Source organism: Ambystoma mexicanum, chromosome 10 (genome assembly GCF_040938575.1).
Source record: "Ambystoma mexicanum isolate Mex_15411 chromosome 10, UKY_AmexF1_1, whole genome shotgun sequence".
NCBI classification, from domain to species: domain Eukaryota; kingdom Metazoa; phylum Chordata; class Amphibia; order Caudata; family Ambystomatidae; genus Ambystoma; species Ambystoma mexicanum.
In genome coordinates this window covers 8,353,055-8,377,508 of record NC_090932.1, presented here as the reverse complement: position 1 = coordinate 8,377,508, position 24,454 = coordinate 8,353,055, and the positions used below count along the sequence as shown (strand labels likewise).

The window sequence follows — 24,454 nt, the reverse complement described above, 5'->3', positions numbered from 1 at the left end:
GTTGGCTCTTGAGAGGATGAGATATGATGACTAGGACCTCTCTGAGGAAGTACTTGAGATGCTGCTGGCTGCACGCAGACCATCTACAAGATCTTTATACATGTTGCTAATAGAGAAGATTTGAGGCGTGGGGCAGAGAACATGAGATTGACCCGATCTCTTGCCCCACCACTGCAGTGATGGAGTTTCTGCTGTCACTGGCCTCTGCAGGATTTACCACAGTAAAAGGATGTTTGGTGGCCTTGTCATTGTTTAAAAGATATCTGGATCAAGGTTCATTTTTCACAATCCCTGTAATGGCACAATTCCTGAAAGGCCTTGTGAATACATTTCTGCCAACTCCCTTTCCTTTGTTGTCCCAGATTGGGCTCTTAATCTGGTCCTTAAATAATGGTGGCTCCCTTTAAGCCTATGTACTCTTGCTCATTGCAGCTTCTCTTATTGAAAACTGCCTTTTTGGTGGCTATCGCATCTGCTAGGCGGTTGAGTGAACTACAGGCCTTATGCTGTAGGCCACCCTTCTAACGCTCTTTCTGAGAAAAGGTTTCATTCAGGGTAAGGCCTGGTTTCTTTCCAAAGGTCGTGTCAGCATTTCACTTGTCACAGTCCATCGACCTTCCGGTCTTCTATCCTCCTCCTCCTCACCCTTCTAAACAGGAGGAACGATTCCTTCGGCTAAACCCTAAAAGGGCACTGAGTTACTATGTTGCCAGAACAGCTGACTTAGGAGAGATGGCCAGCGCTTCGTGGCTTTTTCCTTAGCCCGTAAGAGCTTGCCCATCACAAAGCAGACTTTACCCCGTTGGATAATCCTCTGCATAGAAGAGTGTTACCAGTCTGCTGGGAAAGAATTACCAGAGGGCATCAGGGCCCATTCCACAAGTGGGGGTCTCCGCATCCACTGCACTGCAGAGGTGAGTCCCTGTCGGGGAGATTTGTCGCACTGTGACATGGCCGTCTTTGCATACCTTCGCAAAGCACTATAGCCTGGATGTGGCTCTCACTTCCGTTGTGCGTTTTGACAGAGCAGTTCTGCAGAATCTTAGTTTGACTTTCTGCCCGCCTCCTTCATTACTGCTTTTGGAGTCTATCAGATGAGGAATCTGCGGGAGAAAAGCAATCCATTAAAAGAGAAATTACCTTACCATAATGTTCTTTCTATGGATTCTTCTCCCGCAGATTCCTCATCTCCCCTCCCATCCGTCCCCACTGAGAAAGTCGGTTGTTGGTGCAGATCTTTCTATTTCAAATAATGATGACTTGGAGATGGTCCTCTGTGTCTCGTTTTTCTGTCTTCCTGCCACGTCCTTAAATGAAAAACATTTTGGACACTACTACTAGGGTTTCTTTTTCAATTGTTCCTCCTTCGGAGGGCTGTAATTAATGACTAATTTTTAAGAAAGGGCTCACTAGCCCGCTTGTTCTGTCTGTTTCATATGCAGTGTGTGTGGTGCTCTAGATAAAAAGGGGAACTGAGATTGGGGCGAAGTGACGTGCTGCTTGTACGACACCTGACTTCATGTCCACAGCCGACGACCAGATGCAGAGCAAGACTGATCAATGGGCGACGGCCAAGTCGACATCTACTATGCCCCCTGTCGAAAATCTTCCGAAGCTGGAGGGAATTTCTATCTGATTTGGAATCTGCAGGAGAAGTATCCAGACGGCTGCCATTGGATGGGGGAAGTAGGACGCAAAGGACAGTGATGGGTTATAGAGGAGACCAGCAGTTTTCAGGCCAAAGCAAAACTGCTTTTCTTTGTTACTGAGGATTCCTCGCATGACGGCGGGGAATATTCATGAGCATGTGAATCCGTGTCAGATTCATGCTGGAGAATAGGAGATGCAGGTAAGTAGCTGTCCTCCCCAGAGGGCTTTGGGATGCATGGTGTGGCACAACCCGCAATCGTTGATGTTGTTCTTGAGCATTGTAAACCGATTCGATACAGATCTGGAATTAACATCTTCCAGCTGCATGCCACACCAGAGTTGATACCCAAAGTATTAGCGGAGTTAGTCATTTTCTCATCGAAACAGTCGGGTTTTGCCAAATCATATGAAGTGTGTGAAAAAAAAGTTACTGAGTTAATGGGGCGTGGCGCCACAATATATACCGTCCCCCAACATCATCGAACTAACACTTGAGACAAAAGTAAATGCTATAATCAAGAAATGTTTCTTTCTCCTACATGCGGTAAAAAGGATCCTACTATTTCTCTTTCACCCGCAAAACACTCACCATCATTGCACTCATGTCCAGAGTAGACTATGCCAACAGCCTATACCTAGGAATGCCAGAACAACTATTAAAGAAACTTCAGCGCATCCAAAACGCTGCGGCCAGACTCCTGCTCAAACTACCATGAAGAGAACACACTACCCAAGTGCTGAAAATGCTACACTGGTTACCAATAAAACAGTGAATAAAGTGCAAAACAATGTGCATAACACACAGAGCAATCCACAAGCAAGGCACATAGTTCCTAGATGAGAAAATAACCGCCTACCCTCCGACAAGACCACTCGGATCAAGCATTGACATTGGTTTAGAAACAAAACCATACAATAAAAGAACATTCAGAGGATCATCTTTCTCTCACCTGGCAGCAATAACCTGGAATGACCTACCAAAAAATATACGCAACACAAGAGATCATCTGGAATTGAGAAAACTACTCAAAACGTAGCTCTTTGCTCCAGAACCAGAAGGAAACGACTAGGAAGCATACACCCAGCGGGAAACAAGCATCCCAAAATAACCCATGACCCCCAATTTAATCTTCCCTAAACAGAGGATGACGGGGACGCCCCCAACCACCCATGTCCACATACAGCTATTCCACTTAGGAAACCTAGGGACTGGCCAGAACCCTCTAGCCCAAAGATCGCCAACCCCAGGGCGGGGAGACACGCCTGCATCAGCCAGGTACACATACCACTAGAGTAACACAGAGGAAAACTGCCACTTCTCAACGTGCCTGCCAACTAGCTCAACGTGCCTGCCAACTAGGCAGACACACTAGAATACCAAGCACACAGGATAATCATAGATGCAGAGTGTAGAAACGCAAAGTTAAAGAGGTAAGAAAAAACCTGCTAACCCAAATCTAAAAACTCAACTTTCTGCATACACTTCTCATACAGAAACTCACACAACCACTTCTCTGCACAGCGATCCACACATACTTCACCACATTGTAACAGACAAATACATATCGGCAAAACGGCACACTGGGAAGTCGCACCAACCTGAAAAACACACTTAAGCTCAACAAACGGTACAAACCGAACTGAAGCTGCCAACAGGGCATCAAAACTCTCACTTTCCTATTCCCACTACACCCTACTAACACCCCCATGCCCCTCTTCCTCAGATCCACCAGAGCGCCTGGGGACCACTCCGGTGGTGAAGTGTGCGGTACAAATACCTTTAACATTAACATGTCTGGCACGTAGGTGTGTCGGGCTGAGTCAAGTGGAGCTGTGCTCGACCCCCTGGTGGTTGAAAAGTTTCAGAAAAACAGTTTGCCTGCGGATAAGATTATCAATGATGCGGCATCGATACAAGGAACTTCCATCAGAGCATTATCAAGAGGTAAGTAATTTAATCTTCCTCGTAGCCATCAAAATAGCACATAGGGTGACTTCAAGGGCTGTCATTCAAACCACCATCCCTCATCTCCTCAAGAGACCGTCAGACTCTGAGTACAACCCTCATACCTAAGGTGGTCTCTGAATTTCACACCGCACACATCTTCTTCTTACTAGCTTCTATTCTCTGCCTCATCCGCCCAAGGATGGGGAAAGCCTCGGCCGCACAAAGGCAATCCAAGAAGGAATACTTTCAGATTGTACTAGCCACTGGCCCTAAAATGAGCAGGGGGATGAAACACCAGCCCATATCCAGATGGCTTGTGTTGTGTGCATCTGAATGCTACTCTGTGGCAGGAAAGGATACCACTGATGGCTTAAGAGCACACTCAACTAGAGGAGTGCCAGCTCAAGGCACCGGTCACGCGGCAACTTGGGCTTTTAGCCATACTTTTGTGAGACCTTATTGCTTGGACGCACTGTCCATTCAGGACGCCAGCTTCGGTAGAGTGGTCTGACAACAGATCCTAATGTAATGTAAATGGAAATGAGCTCCTCCCTCCTTCAGCAAGTGTGTCCTGCTTTCAGAGTCTATCTGAGATGAGGAATCTGTGAGAGGACACAACCATTAGAAGAACAAATTACTTACCCCTTCTAATGTTCTGATGGATGTCCCTCCCATGGATTCCTCATTGCCCTCCCATCCTATCCCTCAATCAGAGATGTCTCTCTCTTGCTTCTCTTTAAATTCCTCTAAGGTGTGCCTTTTATAAAACGTGATCCCTACCACAGCTGAGCATGGGGAAACAAATGAGAACAAGGTCACGGGGTGTGGTGCAATCAATTTGTACAGATAATGGTGTTACGTCTGGCGTCGAAGACTGCGAGCGCTGTGTAACGTCAACGCCCATGCTGCACATTACCCCTGCTTCCAAAATCTGTTTTTAAGGTCGGCTGCTACACAAAGACATATCTGAGATACGTCATCCGTCGTAGGAACATCCATCAGAAAGAACATTGCCGAAGTAAGTAATTTCTTCATATTTGACACAAGCCTGCATGGGTGAGGTATGTGGATCTGCGCAGAACACCCACAGTACTCACATCTTGCAGTTCCGCATGGTTCTAGGTCTCTGACAGGAAGAATCCTTAGTTGTGCACTCCCGATGTCAAGAATAAGCATGTATGGTTAAAAGGGACATGGATTTTCATGGCTTCTTTGTGGATATTGGGTACGTTACTGGTTAACTGGCGCATATTAGGCTCGTAGGAGGCAGGGCATCGCTGTCGCAGATGGCTGTTAGTTGTGCACAGCATAAAGTGTGGCTCTGTTTTGGAAGTGAATATGTATGAACTGTCACATCATGCAATCCTGTCAGAATAAACAAACTCTTTCCTTCTTATCCACAGAAAAAGTTCGAGAAATCCAAGAAAAACTTGAAGCCTTTATTGAAGCCCTTCATCAGGAGAAATAAATCCTGGAAGCACTTAACAGATTTACAGGTGAAAATAATAACAATGCCCTATTTCTGTATAGTTCTTCTTCCCAGACTCGGGCTGCTTTTAAGCGCTGTAGGCAATAGGTTATGGTGTTGGCCTATGGAATGGTACTTAATGACTTTTTGCTATGAAGAGTTCAGCAGGCCCTTTCAGCATTTGAACCCACGGCTGGAGGTCCGGCTCAGCTAACCTAATATCCTCTAATATTGCAACCTTAACTTTTATATTGAAAGATGAGGAAATATTGCAAAAAATGCATTAATGAAGTTGTGCTCATGATCCTAAAGGTTTGACAAAAGCCAAGAGTTGAAATGAAAGCATTGCTTTTTGTGGTCGGTCATGTTTTCTCGGAGATTGTGGGGGAAACATATATCTTACTGTATGTAGCCATTCAATGTATATTGTGCCTCTTTGTTTGCTGTGAACAAATGCTTTCCCAAAATGCATTCTAACGTGTCCAATAGAACAGGATCCATTTTCAGAAATAAAACCTAGAGCATGCGTGTACTTGCGCATTCCACATGCAGGATCTGCTTGTGCTGGAGAGATCGGAGTGTCACTGTGCCTTCGCAGTGGATTGCATTCTCCCACAGATTCCTTATCCTGATATATAGCTATCCAGCATCCGCTGCTTAGAATTTATTTTTATAGGGGGCAAACTGCCGCTAGATGTAGACGACTCCCTCATATACGCCGCGCCATTCCTCAATCAGATGGGGCATCGTATAGAAGGATGCACTAAACCCCCCCATACCTCAGTTCCTTTGTTCCACACACTTGGAAAGCTATTTGGAACCCGCTCGCTTTCTATTCTAGAATTCAATACTGCGTCGGTATGTCTGGGCCTAAGCCATCCGGGATTAAGCGCTGCAAGGACTTGAGGGGTCAGAAATGAGAGGCGGACACAACGGTTTGGTATTCTCAAAGTCAAAACTCCTCGCTAGCCCTGTTCTAAAGAGGAATTTCCCTACCTAGACAACTAAAACCGACACCTGTGGGAACACGCCGCCAGCAATACATGGCCTACCTTCCCACGTCCCCACACGTGTCCTGGTGAAAACGGTACCTCACATGTGTGGGTGCACCTACCTGGGCACAAAGGGGAAAGCCTAAAACCCGGCTAACCCCAAGTATTTTCGGAAAGCTGAATTTCAGGAATTTTGCTAAAGCGCACACCATACAGATATGGGCCTAGGGTGCCCAAGCCACCAAGGAAAACTGGGAACCCCATGCATTTCTGAAAAGGGGACACCCGTGGGAATCCACAGAGGTCTGAATGGCTCAAATCGGCCCAGAATGTATTACCCAGAACGCCTAGCAAAGTCCAAATTTGGGGGGGGCAAAACACAATTTACGCACATTTCACTGTGGTTACCCACCGAAACACGCCGCCAACAACACATGGCCTACCGTCCCTCCTTCCCACAGGTGTCGGGATGAAAATGCTACCTCACATGTGTGGGTGCACCTACCTGGGCGCAAAGGGGAAAGCCTAAAACACAGCTAGCCCAAAGTCTTTTCGGACAGCAGAATTTCAGGAATTATGCTCAAGCGCACACTATACAGATATGGGCCTATGGTGTCCAAGCCACCAAGGAAAAGTGGGAACCCTATGCAATTCTGAAAAGAGGACACCCGTGGGAATCCGCAGAGGTGTGACTTGTGCAAATTGGCCCAAAGGAGGACCACATGGGTGGAGACAATTCTAATGGGAGTGGAGTCACCAGATGAGATGTGGTATTCCTCCCCTTTCCCTTGAGGAAGAATCTATAATACCAAAGTCCTTAACCCCTTAGGTGCCAAGGGGCGAGGTATCTCGTCCTTGGCGACCTGGAGGGGAAATTGGCTGCATTACATGACCCCCAGGCCAATTCCCTGGTTGGGGGTGGGCGGCAAGGGGGTGCACTCCCCCCACACCCCCCCCCACCAAAACCAACCTTGATTTTGTGTTTTCTTTTTTCTTTGGGCCCATTCCCTAGGGGCATACTGGGGGCCATCTGCCCCATTCTGCCCTAACCTGCAGGCCCCCCTCCAATTGGATGGGCAGCTATCGCATGTACTCCAGAAATCTGCCCCCAGGTCGGGCTACAAGGGGTGCCCCCCCCTTTCCACTTGGGGTGGGAGGGAGAGGGCCTCCACCCTTTTTTTCATTTAGCCCCTTCCCAGGGGGCAGATGATCACCCACCTGTCCCCAGGGGTCTTCATACCTGTGGGCCCCATGTTTTGGGGCCTTGGGGGGGTTGGGGGGGCTTGGGTGTTGCTTAGCTAGTAAGCAACCCCCACCCCCCAGCTTCAGAAATTGATCCCTGGTGGTCCAGTGGCATTGCTGGCCACGGATCGAGCGCTCTGCGTCCGATCCATGACCAGCAATGCTTTCACACAAGGTGTTGTTGGAAAGGGGGGAATCTTCCCTTTCCAACGACACCTGCCTCGATCTCCGGCTTGAAATACAGCCGGAGATCGAGGCATAGAAATGTGGACACTCACCTTCTCTTTTCACTGCGGCAGGTGAAAATAGCTGCTGCGGTGCAAATACTTTCAGTTTCATGTCGGCGTGCATTACGCACGCCGACGTGAAACTGAAGATAATCCAGCCCCCGGGCAGTGAGGAGGGACTTCCCCCTCACATAGCCCGGGGGTTGGATTACTGTTTTGTGTGATCCCTGCTTTGCAGGGATCACACAAAACCAAGTACCTAAAAGGACAAGCTATCTCGTCCTTGGCAACTCGGACGGAATGCCAAGGACGAAATACCTCGCCCTTGGTACTTAAGGGGTTAAGGAATTTGGTATTATAGATTCTTCCTCAAGGGAAAGGGGAGGAATACCACATCTCATCTGGTGATTCCACTCCCATTAGAATTGTCTCCACCCATGTGGTCCTCCTTCGGGCAACCACCGCCAGAGTCTGGATCAGGTAGCGACTGCCTTTCCCTGGTCACATGGGGATGGACTTTCCCAGGGGAGATGGTGGTGACATTGCCAGATTTGTCACAGACGGCAACTCTAAAATGTCCCTCACTGACCCACACACCATTAGTATGTGGTGTCTTTGTGTCGGGCAGAACACAGAGCAAGGTGGTTCGTGTCTGACAATGAACCCGATGGCTGTGAAGAACGCTTGGCTAAACTGGCGCTCGGCAAACCGCCGTCTAAGTCCCCAGCAAAATCGCTTCTAATGTCATCGGAGCACGATACCGAGGGGCTGACTTCTGAGAAACATCGAGAGGGAATGTCCCCATCAGAAATGTAAAAAGCTTTTGCGCTAACGTAAAAATCTCACCACTCATCGTCGCACAAGAGAAAGCGCAGATGCGATTCAGACTCGTCGTACGAAAGAGGTTAGTCATACCCTGTAAAGGGTGTGTCTAGGGGGAATTTTAAAACCCAAATGCTCTCCGCCAGGACGCAATATATCCAAATAGCTCTAACCATGCCCAGTCCATCCGACACAAAAGCAGCCAAGGTATGTCGAATGCCCTCGAGGGAGACGCCTCTACCTGCACCGAGACTGTCCGCTGCCCCCTCGGCCAAGGAACCCCTCGACCGGAGGACCCGAAAGATCAAAGTTTTGTACCGGACACTCAATCCGTATACTTTGACTCAATGCAGTCGATTTTTTTTTTTGATGAGGACGATGATCCAATACTGTTTGGGTTTGAGCCGATGGAGGGTGCGACCTTGGATCCGTTGCCAGATTTGATAGTGGACCAAGCTGGGTTGCTTCAACTGGTAGAGAGCCTCCACAATGTCTGTGGCCTGGACACCTCTCTGGATATGGAATTCGAGCAGTTTAACCTGTACATGCTCCCGAACGCGCAATACTGCAGGGCGGTCGAGAAGGTCGTCATGGCCTTGGGGTTCGACGCACCGTCAATGCCGGAGTTAAAGTACGACCTCACTGACATCCTCGACCGTGGCCTGGAAACAGAGCGTGCTTTGCCGTTTAATGCGGCGATAGCAGACCCGGTCATCGCCTTGTGGCAGTGTCCATGCTCGGCAACGGCAGTCGGTGTTAAGTAAAATTTCACTTACTCGCTATTTTACCTCTATATTTGTGGACCCCCCAACTTTTTGGTTTTGTTTCAGCCTCCTGTCTTGACATTTTGCCAGTGGAGCACAGCCTTCAGCTGAATTCCACTGGGTTTTCGCCCATCGTTCTGGGAAAACTGACTTGTCCTTCTGACAGTCGGTACTGGGAAACATTGTTTCCCTTAGTCTTATGACTTTGTTGCCACTTTGTGTGGGTACCCAGGAAGTAGGCTGGGGATGTCTGTTTCCAATCCACAAAACTGGTTAAAGGATGTCTGGTGTTCACAAAAGCATGAGAGCTGCAGTGGTCCATGCTTGGACCATTGCTGGCGTGCATGAATAGAGCAGATGTCCTGGTTGGCCAGCTGGGTGCAAGCACTCACTGGACTTTGGGATATGAGGAGGGGCTCTGCAGACCCGCAGATCACCCTTAGGTCTGAAACCACCTATAGACAGAGCCAAGTATCCTGATAAGCGAAGCAGATCCAAGGACTGTCTGGAACCGCGCAGAAGAGGTTTTGGAACCCTGAGCCCGCTGTTCTTTGTAGAGCTATGCTTTGCCCTCGATCTCCGAAGACCTGGAAAGGTGCTTCAAGCCTTTTTGAGTGATGGGACCAATCACTCGCAACGTCTTCTTGGTGCCCTCCAAACGAGCCTTCTTGGAACAGTCCCTGGGCCCTCCAGTGGACTGACCCACTTGTACCTTGGCACCCGTGCTGTAGCATTGCTACATCAAGTTTCGGCTCAGGCTTTGGGATAATCCTAGTTTGCACTGCAAAGCACCTTATTTTCAGAACTCGTAGTCCCTAATGTTTTGGTCCGCGAGAGAGAAACTTTTATCAGTCTTCAAAACTTGGGTGCTACTGCGTCGCTGTGCAGCAGTGGCGTCGCTGCTGGCAACTTTCCCACCTTTCTTCAAGTGTCCTGAGACCAGCTGCATCAGTGTGTTTTTGTCCTGCATTTGTGACGAGAGATCCAGCTCCTGATGTCAATCGGACCTGCATCTGCAGCGTTTTTGCACTTTGAAGCGTAACCATGGAGGAGCATTCGTAGTCCATGCCTCCTTCAAACCTGCCAAGTTTGAAGCCAGAGTAATCATACCACTTACCGGTGGCCCCTAGTCCATCCATACCATTTTTACACACAAAGGATCCATTGTTGTCCTTGCCTTGACTTGGGTAGCTGTTGCTTCTTATTGTCCGAAAGTTGGAAACAGCTTTGTTCTCCGTAGCAGACCCGCCTCTGACTCTTGGAACCCAAATCATCACACTCCATTGTCCTCTTCAAACTTTTCCTTCCCACTGAAGTTTGTCCCTTTTGAGCTTTACACATCAAGCGCATGTACGTAACATTGAGTTCAAGGTTCCAATCTTCGTAGGGCAGGACTTCGTAAGTTAGGGCTATCCATTTCTGGAGTTGGCCATTGTGATAGTTTGTGTGCTTTCCTGCCTTACAGGTTTTGGTGGGATTCTGTACTTTACCGAAAAGAGACTGTATATATTTTACATAGTGTGTGTTTAAGTAGTAGTATTGCTGTGTTCTTCCTTATTCACTTGTGTTTGTTCTGGGCATGATAAATTGTATATTTTTTATATACTACTGTCTAAGAGTAATTCTTGTGTCCTACTGTGTGCTCAGCCAAGACCTCAGAACACACACACTGCTCCTGAGACTTTGCCTTGACTGCTCTCCAAGCTACTTTAAACTGTCCTGGATAACCTTGCAGAAGTGTTCCCTGTTTCACTAAACAAGGGTGGCCTCCTGAACATCTGTTCAGCAGAGCAGAGTTCAGAAATCCATTCTAACAGTCAACACAGAGCTTATGGCCAGGCCCTCGAACCTCTGTACTGACAGGCAGTCTAAATCGATGCTTTGGCAAAAAGTTCTTCACCTCATGGAGCATGGCTCTTAAGGCTGTAATGCCTTTTGTGCTTCCTATACATTCTCCCATATCCTTGGGAGCACGATTTTGGAAGCAGCTGATCACCTTCCAGAGGGAAGTCAAAGCTGGCTTCTTAGATATCGTTGCTGATGACAAGGAAATTGCCTGTAAAGCGCTCCAAGCAGGGTTGGACACGCCTGACTGTGTGGGCCGTGCTATGGGCACTTTGACAGTCCTGCCAGGTCTGCATATTTGAGGGGCTCTGTGCCTTCCTCGAATGTTCGTGAAATTGCTCGACACTGCCTTCAATGGCTAACATCTTTTTGGCCCAAAGCCGACGAGTCCATAGAAAAGTTTAAGGCCTCAAAGATCATGGTTAAGTCACTGGAATTAGCAGCGCAGCAACAGACTCCACGGCAGAATATTGCCTTTGGGTCCAGAGGACGGGGTTACAGGATGTACTCCACCTTTCCCTTAAGGGAGCAAGTGCCCAAGGCCAAACAAGGTCAACATGGCCAGCTAGCAGTAGAGGATGGACGAGGCAGTCAATGGCTGCTGTAGCATCAACATCCACAGCACCTCAAAAACCTCTTTGAGGTCCCTTTATGGTATTTCACTGGTTGGAGGGCGAGTCTCTGGATTCTTGGGCAAATGGCAGGAAATTACCTCTGACCCCTGGACTCTTCCTCTGGTCGAGTGGGGCTATTGCCTCCCGTTTTTGAAGATCCCACCGGACCAATCTCCGTGCTCCTGCCACCTCTGACAGCTGGAATAGGAGCTACAGGAAGAGATGCTGGCCTTCCATTTGAAGGGGAAAAAAATAAGCAATGGGGGTAGGGGGGCACAACGTGATAGGTGTAGACGTTATTCGTAGTATCAGGAGCACTGATTCAGTCCTTAAGTATAGATACACACATTAAATTGTTTCAGGTGCGAAAGGGTCAGTCAGTCTCAGGGCCACCCAAGACTGCAAAGAAAAACCAAGGAAAACAAAACCTGTTAATTTCTAACAGGAGACCCACTATCGCACTTCTGTAGGGATATACAGATCCCAAATTGTCACATCAGAAATCTGGGGAACAATACCCCAAAGACCAGTGTTAGAGTTTTCAGGTGATTTTCGGACCGATTACGATCGCTCCTTTTCTTGCCTTAAGGCCACATGCTGAGTAAAGTTACCCCATCATGACCCGGTAGCCAGCAACCCCACTGGGCTGTCTTGAATTTGGATGTATTTACACGTACTGGCCAAGACCCCAAGGTCAATAACGTTTTAGGAAAAACACTTCTTATTATATTAAAGAAGTTGCATGTATGATATTAAGAGACTTTTCACCATTATTCTCAGGTTTTATAGAGTGAAAGCACCACGAACTGAATTGAATTTTGCAAGGAACAATAGGCACCTAGCCCTGAAGACGGATGATATCCGAAACGGGTCGCAACCACACAACACCTTGAGGAGCCTATTAGGATCAGATTTTAGATTTTGAATGTTGATTGAATTGATGATTACATCTGTGTGACATTAACACAATTATGTACCTCACCACTGCGATTTAAGTGGATTGTGTATACATTTTGAATTGAGAAGTTTTTTGTCAATGGTGTATTATAATTGACGTTCCTCTTTCATTAACATTTATTTATGAACACTAAAGAATATGAAATGCAACTCGTTTGGTGTCAATTTTGTTGCGAGACACTCTGATACACATGTAGTTTGATACAAAAAAATCCACTGGAAACATTTTTTTTAAATTCACTGCAGATTTCCAATGTGACATTTAATTTGGGATTTGTATATCCCTATAGGAGTGCGATAGTGGGTCTCCTGTTAGCAATTAACAGGTTTTGCTTCCCTTTGAAGGGAGCAGGAGAGGCAGTTGCAGTCGAGGAAGTAGGCTGTGGTTCGTACTCCCGATACTTTGTGGTTCCCAAGAAAGTGGGAGGCCTCCGGGATTCAAACAAATTCCTGAGGAAGGACAAATTCATGGTGGTAATGTTGAGGGAAATTTTCCAGGCTCTGCAACCTCAGGACTGGTTGGTGTTTCTGGATCTTCAGGACACTTATTTTCACGTGACAATCTATCGGAAGCACAGACGTTTCCTAAGATTTGTCTTTGGGGACATTCATTACCAATTCAAGGTGCTTCATTTTGGCTTGACCTTCGCCCCCAGGATCTTTGCCACGGTGATGGAAATAGTAGCAGCCCACCTCAGGAGGTCTGGTGTCCACGTATTGCCATACCTGGACGAATGGCTGACCCTAGGGAGGTCCCCAGAGCAAGTATCGACTCAGTTTGAGGACACCTGCTCACTGTTACACAGGTTGGACTTCTCCCTAAATGTCTAGAAGTCCCATGTCACACCAATGCAGAAGCTCCAGTTCAATGGAGCAGTCCTGGAAGAAGTATTTTCCCCCTGAAGAGTCAACAGTTTGAGGCAAATGGTCAAACTCCTCCCCAGTACTTCAATACCATTAAGGGCATCCTCAAAGTGTTGAGGTCGGTGGGCAGCAACCTGTCTTGGTGGGCCAATAGAGAAAACATGACATTGGGAGAAATCCTTTCAGCCTCGGTGGCCCCAGGCCCAAGTAGTCAAATATGCATCATTGAAGGGTTGGGGCGCTCACTGCAGGGATCTGCAGGTGTGCGGCCTTTGGTCTCCAATGGAGAACCAGTGCCATATCAACAGGTTGGAGTTGCGGGCGATCAGGTTAGCCCTTATGGCCTTTGTGCCCTCTCTCAAGGGGAAACAGGTCAATGTTCTGATGTACAATACAGTGGACATGCCCTACCTCAACAAATGGGATTGTTCGGCCTCTTTCCCTTCGCAAGAAGGCACTGCAGCAATGTTTCTGTTTGCAGGAGAACCAGCTCTCCACTTCAGCTGTCCATCTAACGGGAACTGAGACCGGGCTGGCGGACGCTCCGAGCAGGAACAGCACGGTCTCACACGAGTGGTGAAGTGTGCCAGGAAGTTCTCAAGGATATCTTTGCTTAGTGGGGTACCCTAACGGTAGATCTGTTTGCCCTGAGATCCAACTCGAAGTCCAGACACTTTTGCCCGAAGAGAATTGCCGGCCAAAGGTTCACTGGGGGACGCATTCCTAGTGGAGTGCGTCTTAAACCTTCACTAGGCTTTCCCTCTGATACCTGTCATTCCTTGGGTTCTCAGGAGGGTGAGGAGATTTGAAGACACCATGATCTTGGTTGCCCTGGATTGGGTGTGGAGAGCATGGTACTTGAAACTCCTAGAATTGACCATCTGCCCACCTCTCTGGTTGCCTCGACGAACAGACCTCGTATCCCATTCGGAAGGTCGGGTACTCCACCCGAACCCAGAATCCCTCCACCTACATATGTGGCTTTTGAGAGGATATGATTGGAACCTCTCAGAAGAAGTACTTGAGGTGCTACTGGCTGCACACAGACATCTACCAGATCGCTGTAAGCTTGCAAATTGAGAAGATAAGAGGCGTGATGGGAGGTCCTTCTAGCGATAGCCTCTTCAGGTTGGTACAGTCAAAGGCTACTTGGCGGCTTTATCTGTTTTAAGAGGTCTCCGGATCAGAGATCATTTTTCACGATCCCTGTTATGACCCAATTCCTGAAGGGCCTTGTAAATGGGTTTGTGCCTACCCCATTTGTGGTGCAGGACTGGGACCTAAACTTGGCTCTCACATTTTTTTAGGGAACTCTGTTTTTCCCCATGCATTCATGTTCGGCTACTTACCATGAAAACTGCCTTCCTGGTGGCAATCACGTAAGCAAGATGTGTAGGAGAGCTGCAGGCTTTATCCGGTCAGCCACCTTTCCTCTGGTTCTTTAAGGAGAAAGTCTCACTCAAGATTCGGTCGGGATTCCAGCCTAAAACGGCCTCTGAATTCCACGTGTCCCAGAGTATCGATTTGCCAGTATTTTATCCTCCGCCACATCCTTCCAAGGCTGAGGAGAGGCTGCACAGGTTGGACCCTAAGAAGGCTATCAGCTTTTATGTGGCAAGGACAGAGGAATTCAAACTCGAGTACCAGCTCTTTCTGGCTTTCTCTCTGTCCAGAATAGGTTTGGCTGTGTCAAAACAGACAATCTCTCGGTGGCTAACTCTCTGCATTGCAGTGTTACCAGGGAGCACGGAAAGATCTGTCACCAGCACTCCACCATGGGCATGGCAGCATCCTCTGCTTTGCAAAGGGGTGCTCCAGTAAAGGAAATTTGCCAAACAGCGACGTGGGTGTCACTCCACATGTTCAAGTATCACAGCCTAGATTTAGCACGTGGTTTGGACGCCTGTTTCCGTAGGGCCGTTTTGCCGAGCTTCCTTTTTTTTTTAAGGGCTTTCATTCCGACTCTGTACTCTGCACTCTGTACTGCTTTGGTAGTCTATCCGTCGCGCCTTGAAACACTTGTGTATATGCGCATTATAAATGCCACATCATATCATAATATGAGGAATCTGTGGGAGAATGCAGTCCATTTAAGGAGAAATTACTTACCGGCAATGTTCTTTCTATGTTTTTCTCCCGCAGATTCCTCATCACCCTCCCATCCTGCCCGCTATGAAAGTGGACTGCAATCTATATGTGGTTAACTCTTTGATAACGCTTTCAGTCAATGACTTTCAGTGCACTCGTGTTCCTAGTTAAAAAAAAAGACATTTTTCTTTTGGCCGTTTTCAGCCCAAATCCTTGGAGTCTTCCTCTATGGCTGCTGATATTGGGGTCGGGAGTGGGTGGTTCAGGAACTAAGTTACAGGGCGTAGTGACATAGTATATATGGCAGCCGATATTCCCATTGGGATCCGACGAGTGGCACGGTTGAGCCAAGACGGATCGACAGTAGAGTTGTAGTACGCCCCTTGTCGAAACAACTTTCCGAGCAGCTGACAGCTGGAATGGCTATCTAGCAAGAATCCATAGAAACAACATTACTGGTAAGTAATTTCCCCTTATGCCGTCCCAGTCTCTCCGATTCATCGATGCAGTCTTGGACACTCGCCTGGGCAGGGTTTTCCTGCCCGAGGATAGAGTGACGAACAGCTGTCCGGTGATCAATGTCCTCCAACTATAGGAACAAATCTGTTCGTTGGCTTTCCTACACCTTTCAGGCCTCATGGCCTCCTGCATCTTTGTGGTGCTGGTAGCAAGTCTGCGCATGTGATAGCTTTAGTGGCTTCTCTGTTGCCAATGGTCGCAGTTCCAGGGACACATGTGGTCGGTCATGTGGGACAACTTGCTGAGGTGTGTTTCGACAGCCTGGACCCATTTGATAGTAGACATGGATGCATCTCTGACTTACTGGGGCACTCACCTGCCAGACCTGACAGTGAGCAGACTGTGGTCTCCCACAGTCTCTCGGGAACACATCAACTTGCTGGAGTTGAGGGTGATCAGGCTGGCCCTGGTCGCCTTTCTCCCCTCTGTGAAACGCAAGACTCTGCTGATTCTGACAGACAACATAGTGGTAGAACAGTGTCTCTCTAACAGCGACTCATCTGGCCGGACAACATAGTGGTAGAACAGTGTCTCTCTAACAGCGACTCATCTGGCTGGATGAGAGAATGTCACACCGGATGCCTTTAGCAGACAGACTTCGACCCACAAGTGGGAGCTCTTTCAGTAAGTTCTGGAGGACCTCTTCTCTTCCAGTGCCAACAGGAAGTGCGAGTTGTTCTGCTCTACGGAATTTCCTCTCAGGGAGTTTTGAGGAGCACACTGACTGTCAAGTGGACATTTCAACCTCCTTTATGCCTTCCCGTCTATCCCCGTCATTCATCTGGTTCTCGGGAGATTGCGCCTTTCCCTGGAACCACAATGATCCTCATCTCCCCAGACTAGGCCCAGAGACCGTGGTATCCAGAGTTTGCTGGACAGGTCCATCTGCCCTCCCTTGCGCCTTCCGAGTAGAGTCAACTTCCTCTCCCAATCTGAGGGGTGTGTCCTCCAACCGAACATCAGCAGCCCGAACCTTCATGCTTCACTACTGAGAGGCTGCGATACAAGCAGTGGGACTTGTCGGACAACGTCTCTGATGTGCTCCTTTCAGCTTGGAGGCCCACTATGAAATCCATTTATTCCTGCGGGTGGTGTACATTTCCGATTTGGTGCCTGTAGAGGGACCTGGATCCTTTATCCTGTTCTCTGTCCACCGTGTTGGATTTTCTGCTTTCCTTGGCTCAAGCAGGCCTGCAGATTGGCACTGTGAAGGGTTACCTCGCCGCTATTTCTGTGTTCAAGAGGTCCCCAGAACAGGGCTCAATTTTCCACAATCACCACTGTTATGCAGTACTTGCAGGGTTGGTGTAACCGGTTTCCTCCCTGCCAGTTTGTGGTTCCAGTGTGGGATTAACATTTCATATGGGTGCTCAGTTTGATCCCCTTCATTCCTTTCTAATAGATTGCTCACCCTAAAGGTGATTTTTCTAGTTGCTATCACTTCTGCGAGACGGGTACGTGAGCTCCAGGCTGTTTTGCCTCCCTGCTTGTTTTTTCCAAAGTGAAGGTGATATTGATATTGAGTCACTCCTTTCTGGCAAAGGTTGTCAGAAGGTCCATCTTCCTGTTTTTATTCCTCCGCCTCACCCCTCCATGGCAGAGGAATGATTCCATCGGCTGGACCTGGTACGGGCCCTTAAGTTCACTTCTCTACGAGGCTAAGAATTACCAGCTTTTCATTGGTTACGCTGGTGCTGGCAGGGCTGTGACCCAACAGGTCTTTTACAGGTGGGCCATTCTCTGCATTTCAGAATGCTACGATCAGGCTGGGAAGGATGTGCCTGAAGGTTTCTGGGCTCATTCTACCAGAGGTGTGCCTGCCACCTTTGCCCTGCAGAGGGGAGTCCTTGTCCTGGACATTTGCCAGGCAGCAACATGAGAATCTGTAGGAAGAAGGAATCCATTAGAAGACCAAATTAGTTACCTCTCAGAATTAATATCATCATTGTTATGGTATTTATTAAGTGTGACCTTGCTTCAAGAAGCAACTGAGTGCTTTACGGCGGTATACAACAGTACAGATGCATAACATAGCACTTTCAGAGGTAACGGAACAGATATGCAGTGGGGGTAGGAGTCGGAGGGGCTCAGAGGAGGGTTACAGCTGTACTGGTTGGAGGGGAGGGGCGGGTGTCGTCTAGCAAGTCAGGTGGCGCGAAGGGCAACGTGATGGCCTAGTTGTTGTGGAGAAACTCCTTCAAGAGGTGGGTCTTGGGTTATTGTTTTTTTAATTGTAGGGCCGTGGGGGTGAGTCTGATGCTGACAGGGAGGAGGTTCCATAGTCTTGAGGGCTTAGGCAGGGAAGACTTGTTTTCTGGTCCTTTCCTTTTTGCAGCAGCGGATTTCAAGTCTGCACGTGTCCTGACTTCTGGTGGTGCACTGTCAGCTGGAGATACTGAGTTTCTCCGAGGTAGCTGGGTGACTTGAGGGAGACTGTCTTGTAGATGATGCAGCAAGACTTGAATGTGATTTGTGCGTGCAGTGAAAGCCAGTGAAGGTCGATGAGGGCGGGGGGGTTATGTGGTTGTATCTGTGTAGACCCTTGATGATGGATGTTCCTCGCACAGATTCCTCATCGCCCTCCCTACCTGCCCCTCTTGGGGGAAGCTAGTGCACCATCTGTTCGGCGGTCCCTCAGCTTCAAAGGACTAGTGGAAATGGGTGGAACTGAGGGTCACATGGCACCGCTATATACACTCGCCCAAATCTCATATCCGCGCGGGGAACGTAGAGGTGTCAGATGGATCCGAAACCGAGCACTCCCGCACCCCGTGGTATCGGAAAACAGCTGTGCTGGGATAGGGTTATCCTAGATGAGGAAACTATAGGAGGAACATCCATGAGAAAGAACATTACCGAGAGCCAAGTCATTTGTTCTCTAAGCGGAGCTTTGAAGAGATCCACAGATAGGCTGACTTTGATTGTAATGGGCAGTGGGTTTCGAGTGTGGTGAATAGTGTGAAAGCATCATGAAGTAAGACACAGACAGATTCACTTTTCTAAAATAAAGCTTTTATTTCTCAAATGGCTGGATGGAGTAAGGCCCAGCTTGCCCTATGCTAAGGTGGGATTTCCTTACCTAAGGAAACAAAGGATAGTCTGTCATAAAGTTCAACTAACAAATGTCTGTGTTCAAAACCTATGCTTGCCCTTACAGCTAAATCATTACAGTGTGTAGGGATGTCAGCGACCAAAGAAACTGTGTTCAAAATAAAGTTCTGAGCTTCTTTTAGCTCCTGTTTTGGTTTCAGCTTCTTCCTCGGATTAAAAAAACAGTTGCACAAAAAGGGATTGGAGCTCCCTTCCCAAGTACAACACAGTTCCAAACAACCTCGGGGCTCCTTTCTCCAGCATGGGGTCTGGCATGGATTCACATGCTCATGAATATTCCCTGTCGTCAGGCTGGGAATACTCGGTAAAGAAAAGAATCTGTATCAGTTTCATTTCTGATCTGTCTTTCTTAGTAGTAACCAATCACTGGTCTCTGGGTCATACTGCCCCCAGCCAATGACTGCCCTCTCCCTAAGCCCCTCCCCTGGCAGCCATCCTCAGATTTGTACGCGCACGTTCAAGTGTTGGGAGTCCTCGTGCTATAGCTCTCGAGCTTTTACTGCGCTTTTTTCAAAGAGTTTAATCTCATTTTTTTCAGTCAATCGAGCCTCAAGCTCCACCGTTTCTACTTCCGATCAACGGGGATCCGTTTCGGAATTGTCTACGCCCCTCCAGGGTGAAGTTTCGTCGAGTTACGCTTCTTGGAGGATTCCAGAAGATCTGAGGCCTACCTCGTGGACATGGCCCAGGACAAGGGAAGCTCGACACCCGGATCCAAGCTGTTCAGGAACTGCCCTGGATGCGGACTACAGAATGTTTTCAAGGAGGATGAGCATTCGAGATGTCTCTACTGCCTTCACAAAGACAAAACGCACATGGAAAAGGACTGTGCGTTTTGCAAGAACTTGTCGGAACGGACTATGAGGGATCGTCCGATCCGCCTCGCCAGCTGGCTGGAGAAGGGCCCAGCAGGTGAGAAGAAGAAGTTCGAGCGGTCTTCTAAGTACTGTGAGGGCGCCCCGGCGACGGCGGCCCAACAGAAGGCAAAGCACAGCGAGTCTGCGGGCACCGGGAGCGCCGAAGGGTCGGGCTCCTCGGCTGCCGGGCAGGGCGCACTTTCACCAACGCCATCAACCATAAGCCAACGCTCTGGCTCAGGGAAGAGAATATGAGAACCTAGGTAAGCTTCTGGAGAGGCCCCAGTCGATCTCAAAGAAGTCAGCCGAGGGGGAGCGAGCCGGTGACCCCCCCCCCCCCAAGGTGAAGGCCTCAAGTGTGCCCATGGTGGTGAAGGCCTTGATTCACTCGGCTAAGGCCTCTATCGAGGGAGTTGCGGTGGCCCTGGCGAAGTCTGTGGAGGCTACCCCAGGAGAGGCGACCTCAGGGCCCAGAGTTTCCCTGCAACCACGGAGGGAATCCTCTGTTCAGCCCATCGATAAGACCCCCGTGAAGACCCCGGTGGAAAAAGAAGGGGGGGGTGGTGGCCGTTACGGACACGGATACAGCCTCTGAGGAGGAGCTGTTGAAGTCGTGAAGGGCCTCAACGAGAGGTTCGAGGAGGTCCAGTCCCTCGGGAGGAAAGCAATGGTGGCGCCGACGAGGCTTCCGTGGAGGAGGAGCAACCATCGCGCCCGTCACAGCCAGTGCCCGAGCCTCAGGATAACTCGGTGGCCATTTTGATGGCAATCCAAACCTTATGCACGGAGATGAGGACGAGGTTGCCTCTAACCCCAACAGACGACCCAGCAGGACCGGGCCTGTCGGGAAGCCCTCCAAACAAGCGGAGTAGAGTTCATCCTCCCCCACCTTTCCAGCCCTTGCGGCCCGCTCAGCTTTCATCTCCTTTCCCTGATCCTAGGGATGACACGGGAACAGGTACGGCCACGACGGGGACGGATGGGCCTTCAATCACCACTCCCTCTGGCCTCCCCGCCCAATGAAATTGGCTCCTTCCACGCCATGATTGCCAGGGCATCCAAGCTTTTCCAGCTATGCCCCGAAGAACAGAAGAAGGAAGGCTTCCTCTATCAGCGGCGCAAGGCCAAGAGGAAGACGGTCCTCGCGGTGCCGTTGATTGACGATATCTGGCATGAGGAACTTGCTCTCCTGAAGAACCCGTCCACGACACCCGCCAAGAGGGATCGGTACGAGTAGTAGTACCGGGTCCCCGATTCCGCCCCTTTGTGCCTTAGGGCACAGCTGACTCCGGATTCGGTTGTCTCAGCAGCGGCCAAGAAGAGAGCGGCAGGGGCGACGGCTTCAACTTCAACCTCCCCACCTGATGGCGAGGGAAAGAAACTGGACGCCATGGAACGACGAGTCATCTCGTCGGCGGCAACGACAATTAAGACGGCCAACGCCCTAGCGATTGTGGCACGCTACGACAGGGAGCTGTGGTACAAGATCGCTCCCCTGCTGGACTTCCTACCGGACGACAAGAGGGCGGAGGCCCTGGAGATCCTGCAGGAAGGTGAGGTGGCATCGGACCACGCCATAACGGTGGCCACCGACATCACTGACACCGGGTTCCGCCAGTTGGGCAACAGTGTTTGCCATCGACGGTGGGATGGCTCAAGGCAACAGATTTCCGCCAGGACGTGCAAACCAGAGTTTTTGGACATGCCCTTCGATGGGAACAACCTGTTTGGAAAAACAGTGGATGAGTCACTTCAGGCTATCAAGACCGACAGGGAGATGGCTCGGGCCTTGAGAGTTTTGCAGCAACGACGGCCGCCCTTTCGGAACGCCGGAGGCAGTCAGGATGCCTCCAAGGGATCCGGCGGTGGCTCTTCGATGTACCGCCAAGTGGCCCGCTAATCGTGGCAGGAGGCCTCTAGAGGACGCAGCAAGTCAGTGGGATCTCAGCGTCGTGAAGGAGGCCAAGGCGGCAAGGCCACCGCCAAGCAGGACTGAACCGGCTGTAGCGTCAGGCCCCCACCTGAGCACCCCAGTGGGAGGCCGGCTGGCGAAGTTCGTCAGCGTGTGGCAGTCCATCTCCAGCGACCGTTGGGTGCTGGATGCCCTGGCCCACAGGCACACACTCGAATTTCTAAAGAAGTGCCCCCGCATTCCTCCCGTGGCCAGGAAGGAAAATCATGTCCCTCAACTGCTGTTAGAAGTAAGGGCGATGCTCAAGAAAGGTGCCATTGAGCTCGTCCCGAAGGGGCTCCGGTGCTCCGGAGTATACTAAAGTTACTTCCTCGTCAGATAGGCGGTTGGCGCCCCATCCTGGACCTGCATCGGTTGAACAAATACATCAAGGCCCAAAAGTTCAGGATGGTCACCCTCCAGCACGTGCTGGGACAGCTGGAGGAAGGCGACTTCCTATTGTCGCTGGACTTGGAGGATGCTTATTTCCACATCCCCATTCTAAAAGGACACTGAAAGTTTCTCAGATTCGTAGTCCAAGAGCGGCACTACCAATTCAAGGCCCTGCCTTTCGGACTGAAGTTGGCACCCAGGGTATTTACCAAGTGTCTAGCACCAGTGGCGGCGCGGCTGTGCCTGCGGGGGATCCACATTTACCCCTACCTGGATGATTGGCTCATCCGTGCAAGGACAAGAGAGCTCGCAGTCGAACACACAGCGAAGACCATCCAACTGCTCACGGATCTGGGATTCTCCATCAACTACTCGAAATCTCGCCTGGTTCCGTCGCAGGTCGCACTGTTTCTGGGAGCCAAGCTCGATACAGTGTTGCGATTGGCTTCTCCGTCGGAGGAGAGGACGAAGGCCATCTTGGGCAAGGTGCAGTGCCTGCTGGCCACGGACGTGGTCAGTGTGAGATCCATCAAGTCCCTGCTCGGAATGATGTCCTCATGCATCTACCTGGTGCCCCTGTGCAGGTTACGGATGCGCCCTCTACAAGAGTTCCTCGACGCCCGTTGGATACAAGCGACGGGCAGCTCAACGAGGCTTTCCGCCAAGCGATTCGATTGTGGGGCACCCGCGCGCATCTCACGGCGGGCAAGGTCTTTCAGACCCCAGCACATCAGGAGACTGTGACGACGGACGCCTCCCTGGAGGGATGGGGAGCGCACACCGGAGATCTCCACGCAAGAGGCCTTTGGCTCCTGGAGGAGGGGTCACTCCACATCAACATCCTGGAGCTCCGAGCCGTTTCTGGGCCCTCGGGTCGTTCCTTCCGTCCCTCAGGGGCAAGGTGGTAAGGGTCTTCACCGACAACACCACCACGATATTCTACATCCGGAAGCAGGGAGGCACCAGATACCCAGCCCTATCCAAGGAGGCCCAGGATCTGTGGCACTGGGCTGTTGCCCAGGGGATGTTTCTGTTGCCCTTCCATCTGGCAGGAATAAAGAACACCATCGCCGACTCACTTAGCAGGGAGCTGCGCTCCTGCCATGAATGGGAGCTGCGTCAGGATCAAGCGGATCGACTCTTCCAACGATGGGGCAAACCCCAGATCGACCTGTTCGCAACGGCGGCGAACTCCAAGTGCCAGAGGTTCGCCAGCAGATTTCCCCAGCCGAGCAGCATGGGCGATGCTTTCTCCTTCCCCTGGGACGCCCTGTTCCTGTATGCGTTCCCCCCCGTTGCTTCTGCGACTCGTAAACCAACTGAAGAGGTCCCGGTGCAGGATGATCCTTGTCTCACCGGCGTGGCCGAGACAGATCTGATTCCTGGACCTTCTGGACTTGTCAGGGTTCCCCCCAGTCAAACTATCGATGGACGCAGATCTTCTCTCCAGAGAAGAAGGTGCCATCCTCCATCACGACCCGGGTGCGCTGAACTTGCAGGCCTGGCTCCTGCGGCACTAGAGTTTGGAGGGTATGATATCCTGGCGGACTGCAAGGAGGTGCTTGCAAAGGCCAGGGCGTCCTCAACTCTCATGTGCTATGGACACAAATGGAGGAGGTTCTCTGTCTGGTGCTTGCACAGAAGATTAACCCTCTGCAAATTACGCCCCCTCAAGTGCTGCCGTACCTGCTGTCGCTGGCCAAGGCGGGGCTGGCTCACTCCTCCATCAAAATACATCTAGCAGCGATCTCCCGCTACACCAGAACTATGGGACGATCATCTCTGAGGTCTCATCGCCTGGTGAGGGAGTTTATGAAGGGACTGTTCCGTTCATTCCCGCCGATGAAGGCTCCGGCCCCGGTGTGGGAGCTCAACGTGGTGCTGACCAGGCTCATGGGGGCACCTTTCGAGTCTCTGCATTCAGCACCGTTGAAGTTCCTGTCGTAGAAAACAGCTTTTCTTGTGGCCATCACCTCCGCACGACGAGTGGGAGAGATCCAGGCCCTATCCTGCAAGCCTCCATACTTGACTTTTCACGAGACGAGGGTGGTGCTGAGGACGCACCCCTCCTTCATGCCCAAGGTGCCGTCCGACTTCCATCTCAACGAGCCCTTGGTGTTACCAGTTTTCTTCCCGTCGCCT

At 50.2% G+C, this 24,454-nt stretch overlaps 1 protein-coding gene across 5 annotated transcripts in view; it reads left to right on the top strand.

Moving 5' to 3' along the window:
* The window catches only part of OPA1 (OPA1 mitochondrial dynamin like GTPase), a 1,475,337-nt gene that overhangs the window by 1,407,889 nt on the left and 42,994 nt on the right, over positions 1-24,454 (top strand). For all 5 annotated transcript variants that reach the window (XM_069617417.1, XM_069617415.1, XM_069617414.1 and 2 more), the window contains one exon: positions 5,002-5,094. In XM_069617417.1, the coding sequence (XP_069473518.1) occupies positions 5,002-5,066 (65 nt within the window). In that variant the 3' untranslated portion in view covers positions 5,067-5,094. The remainder of the gene's footprint in view (positions 1-5,001; positions 5,095-24,454) is intronic.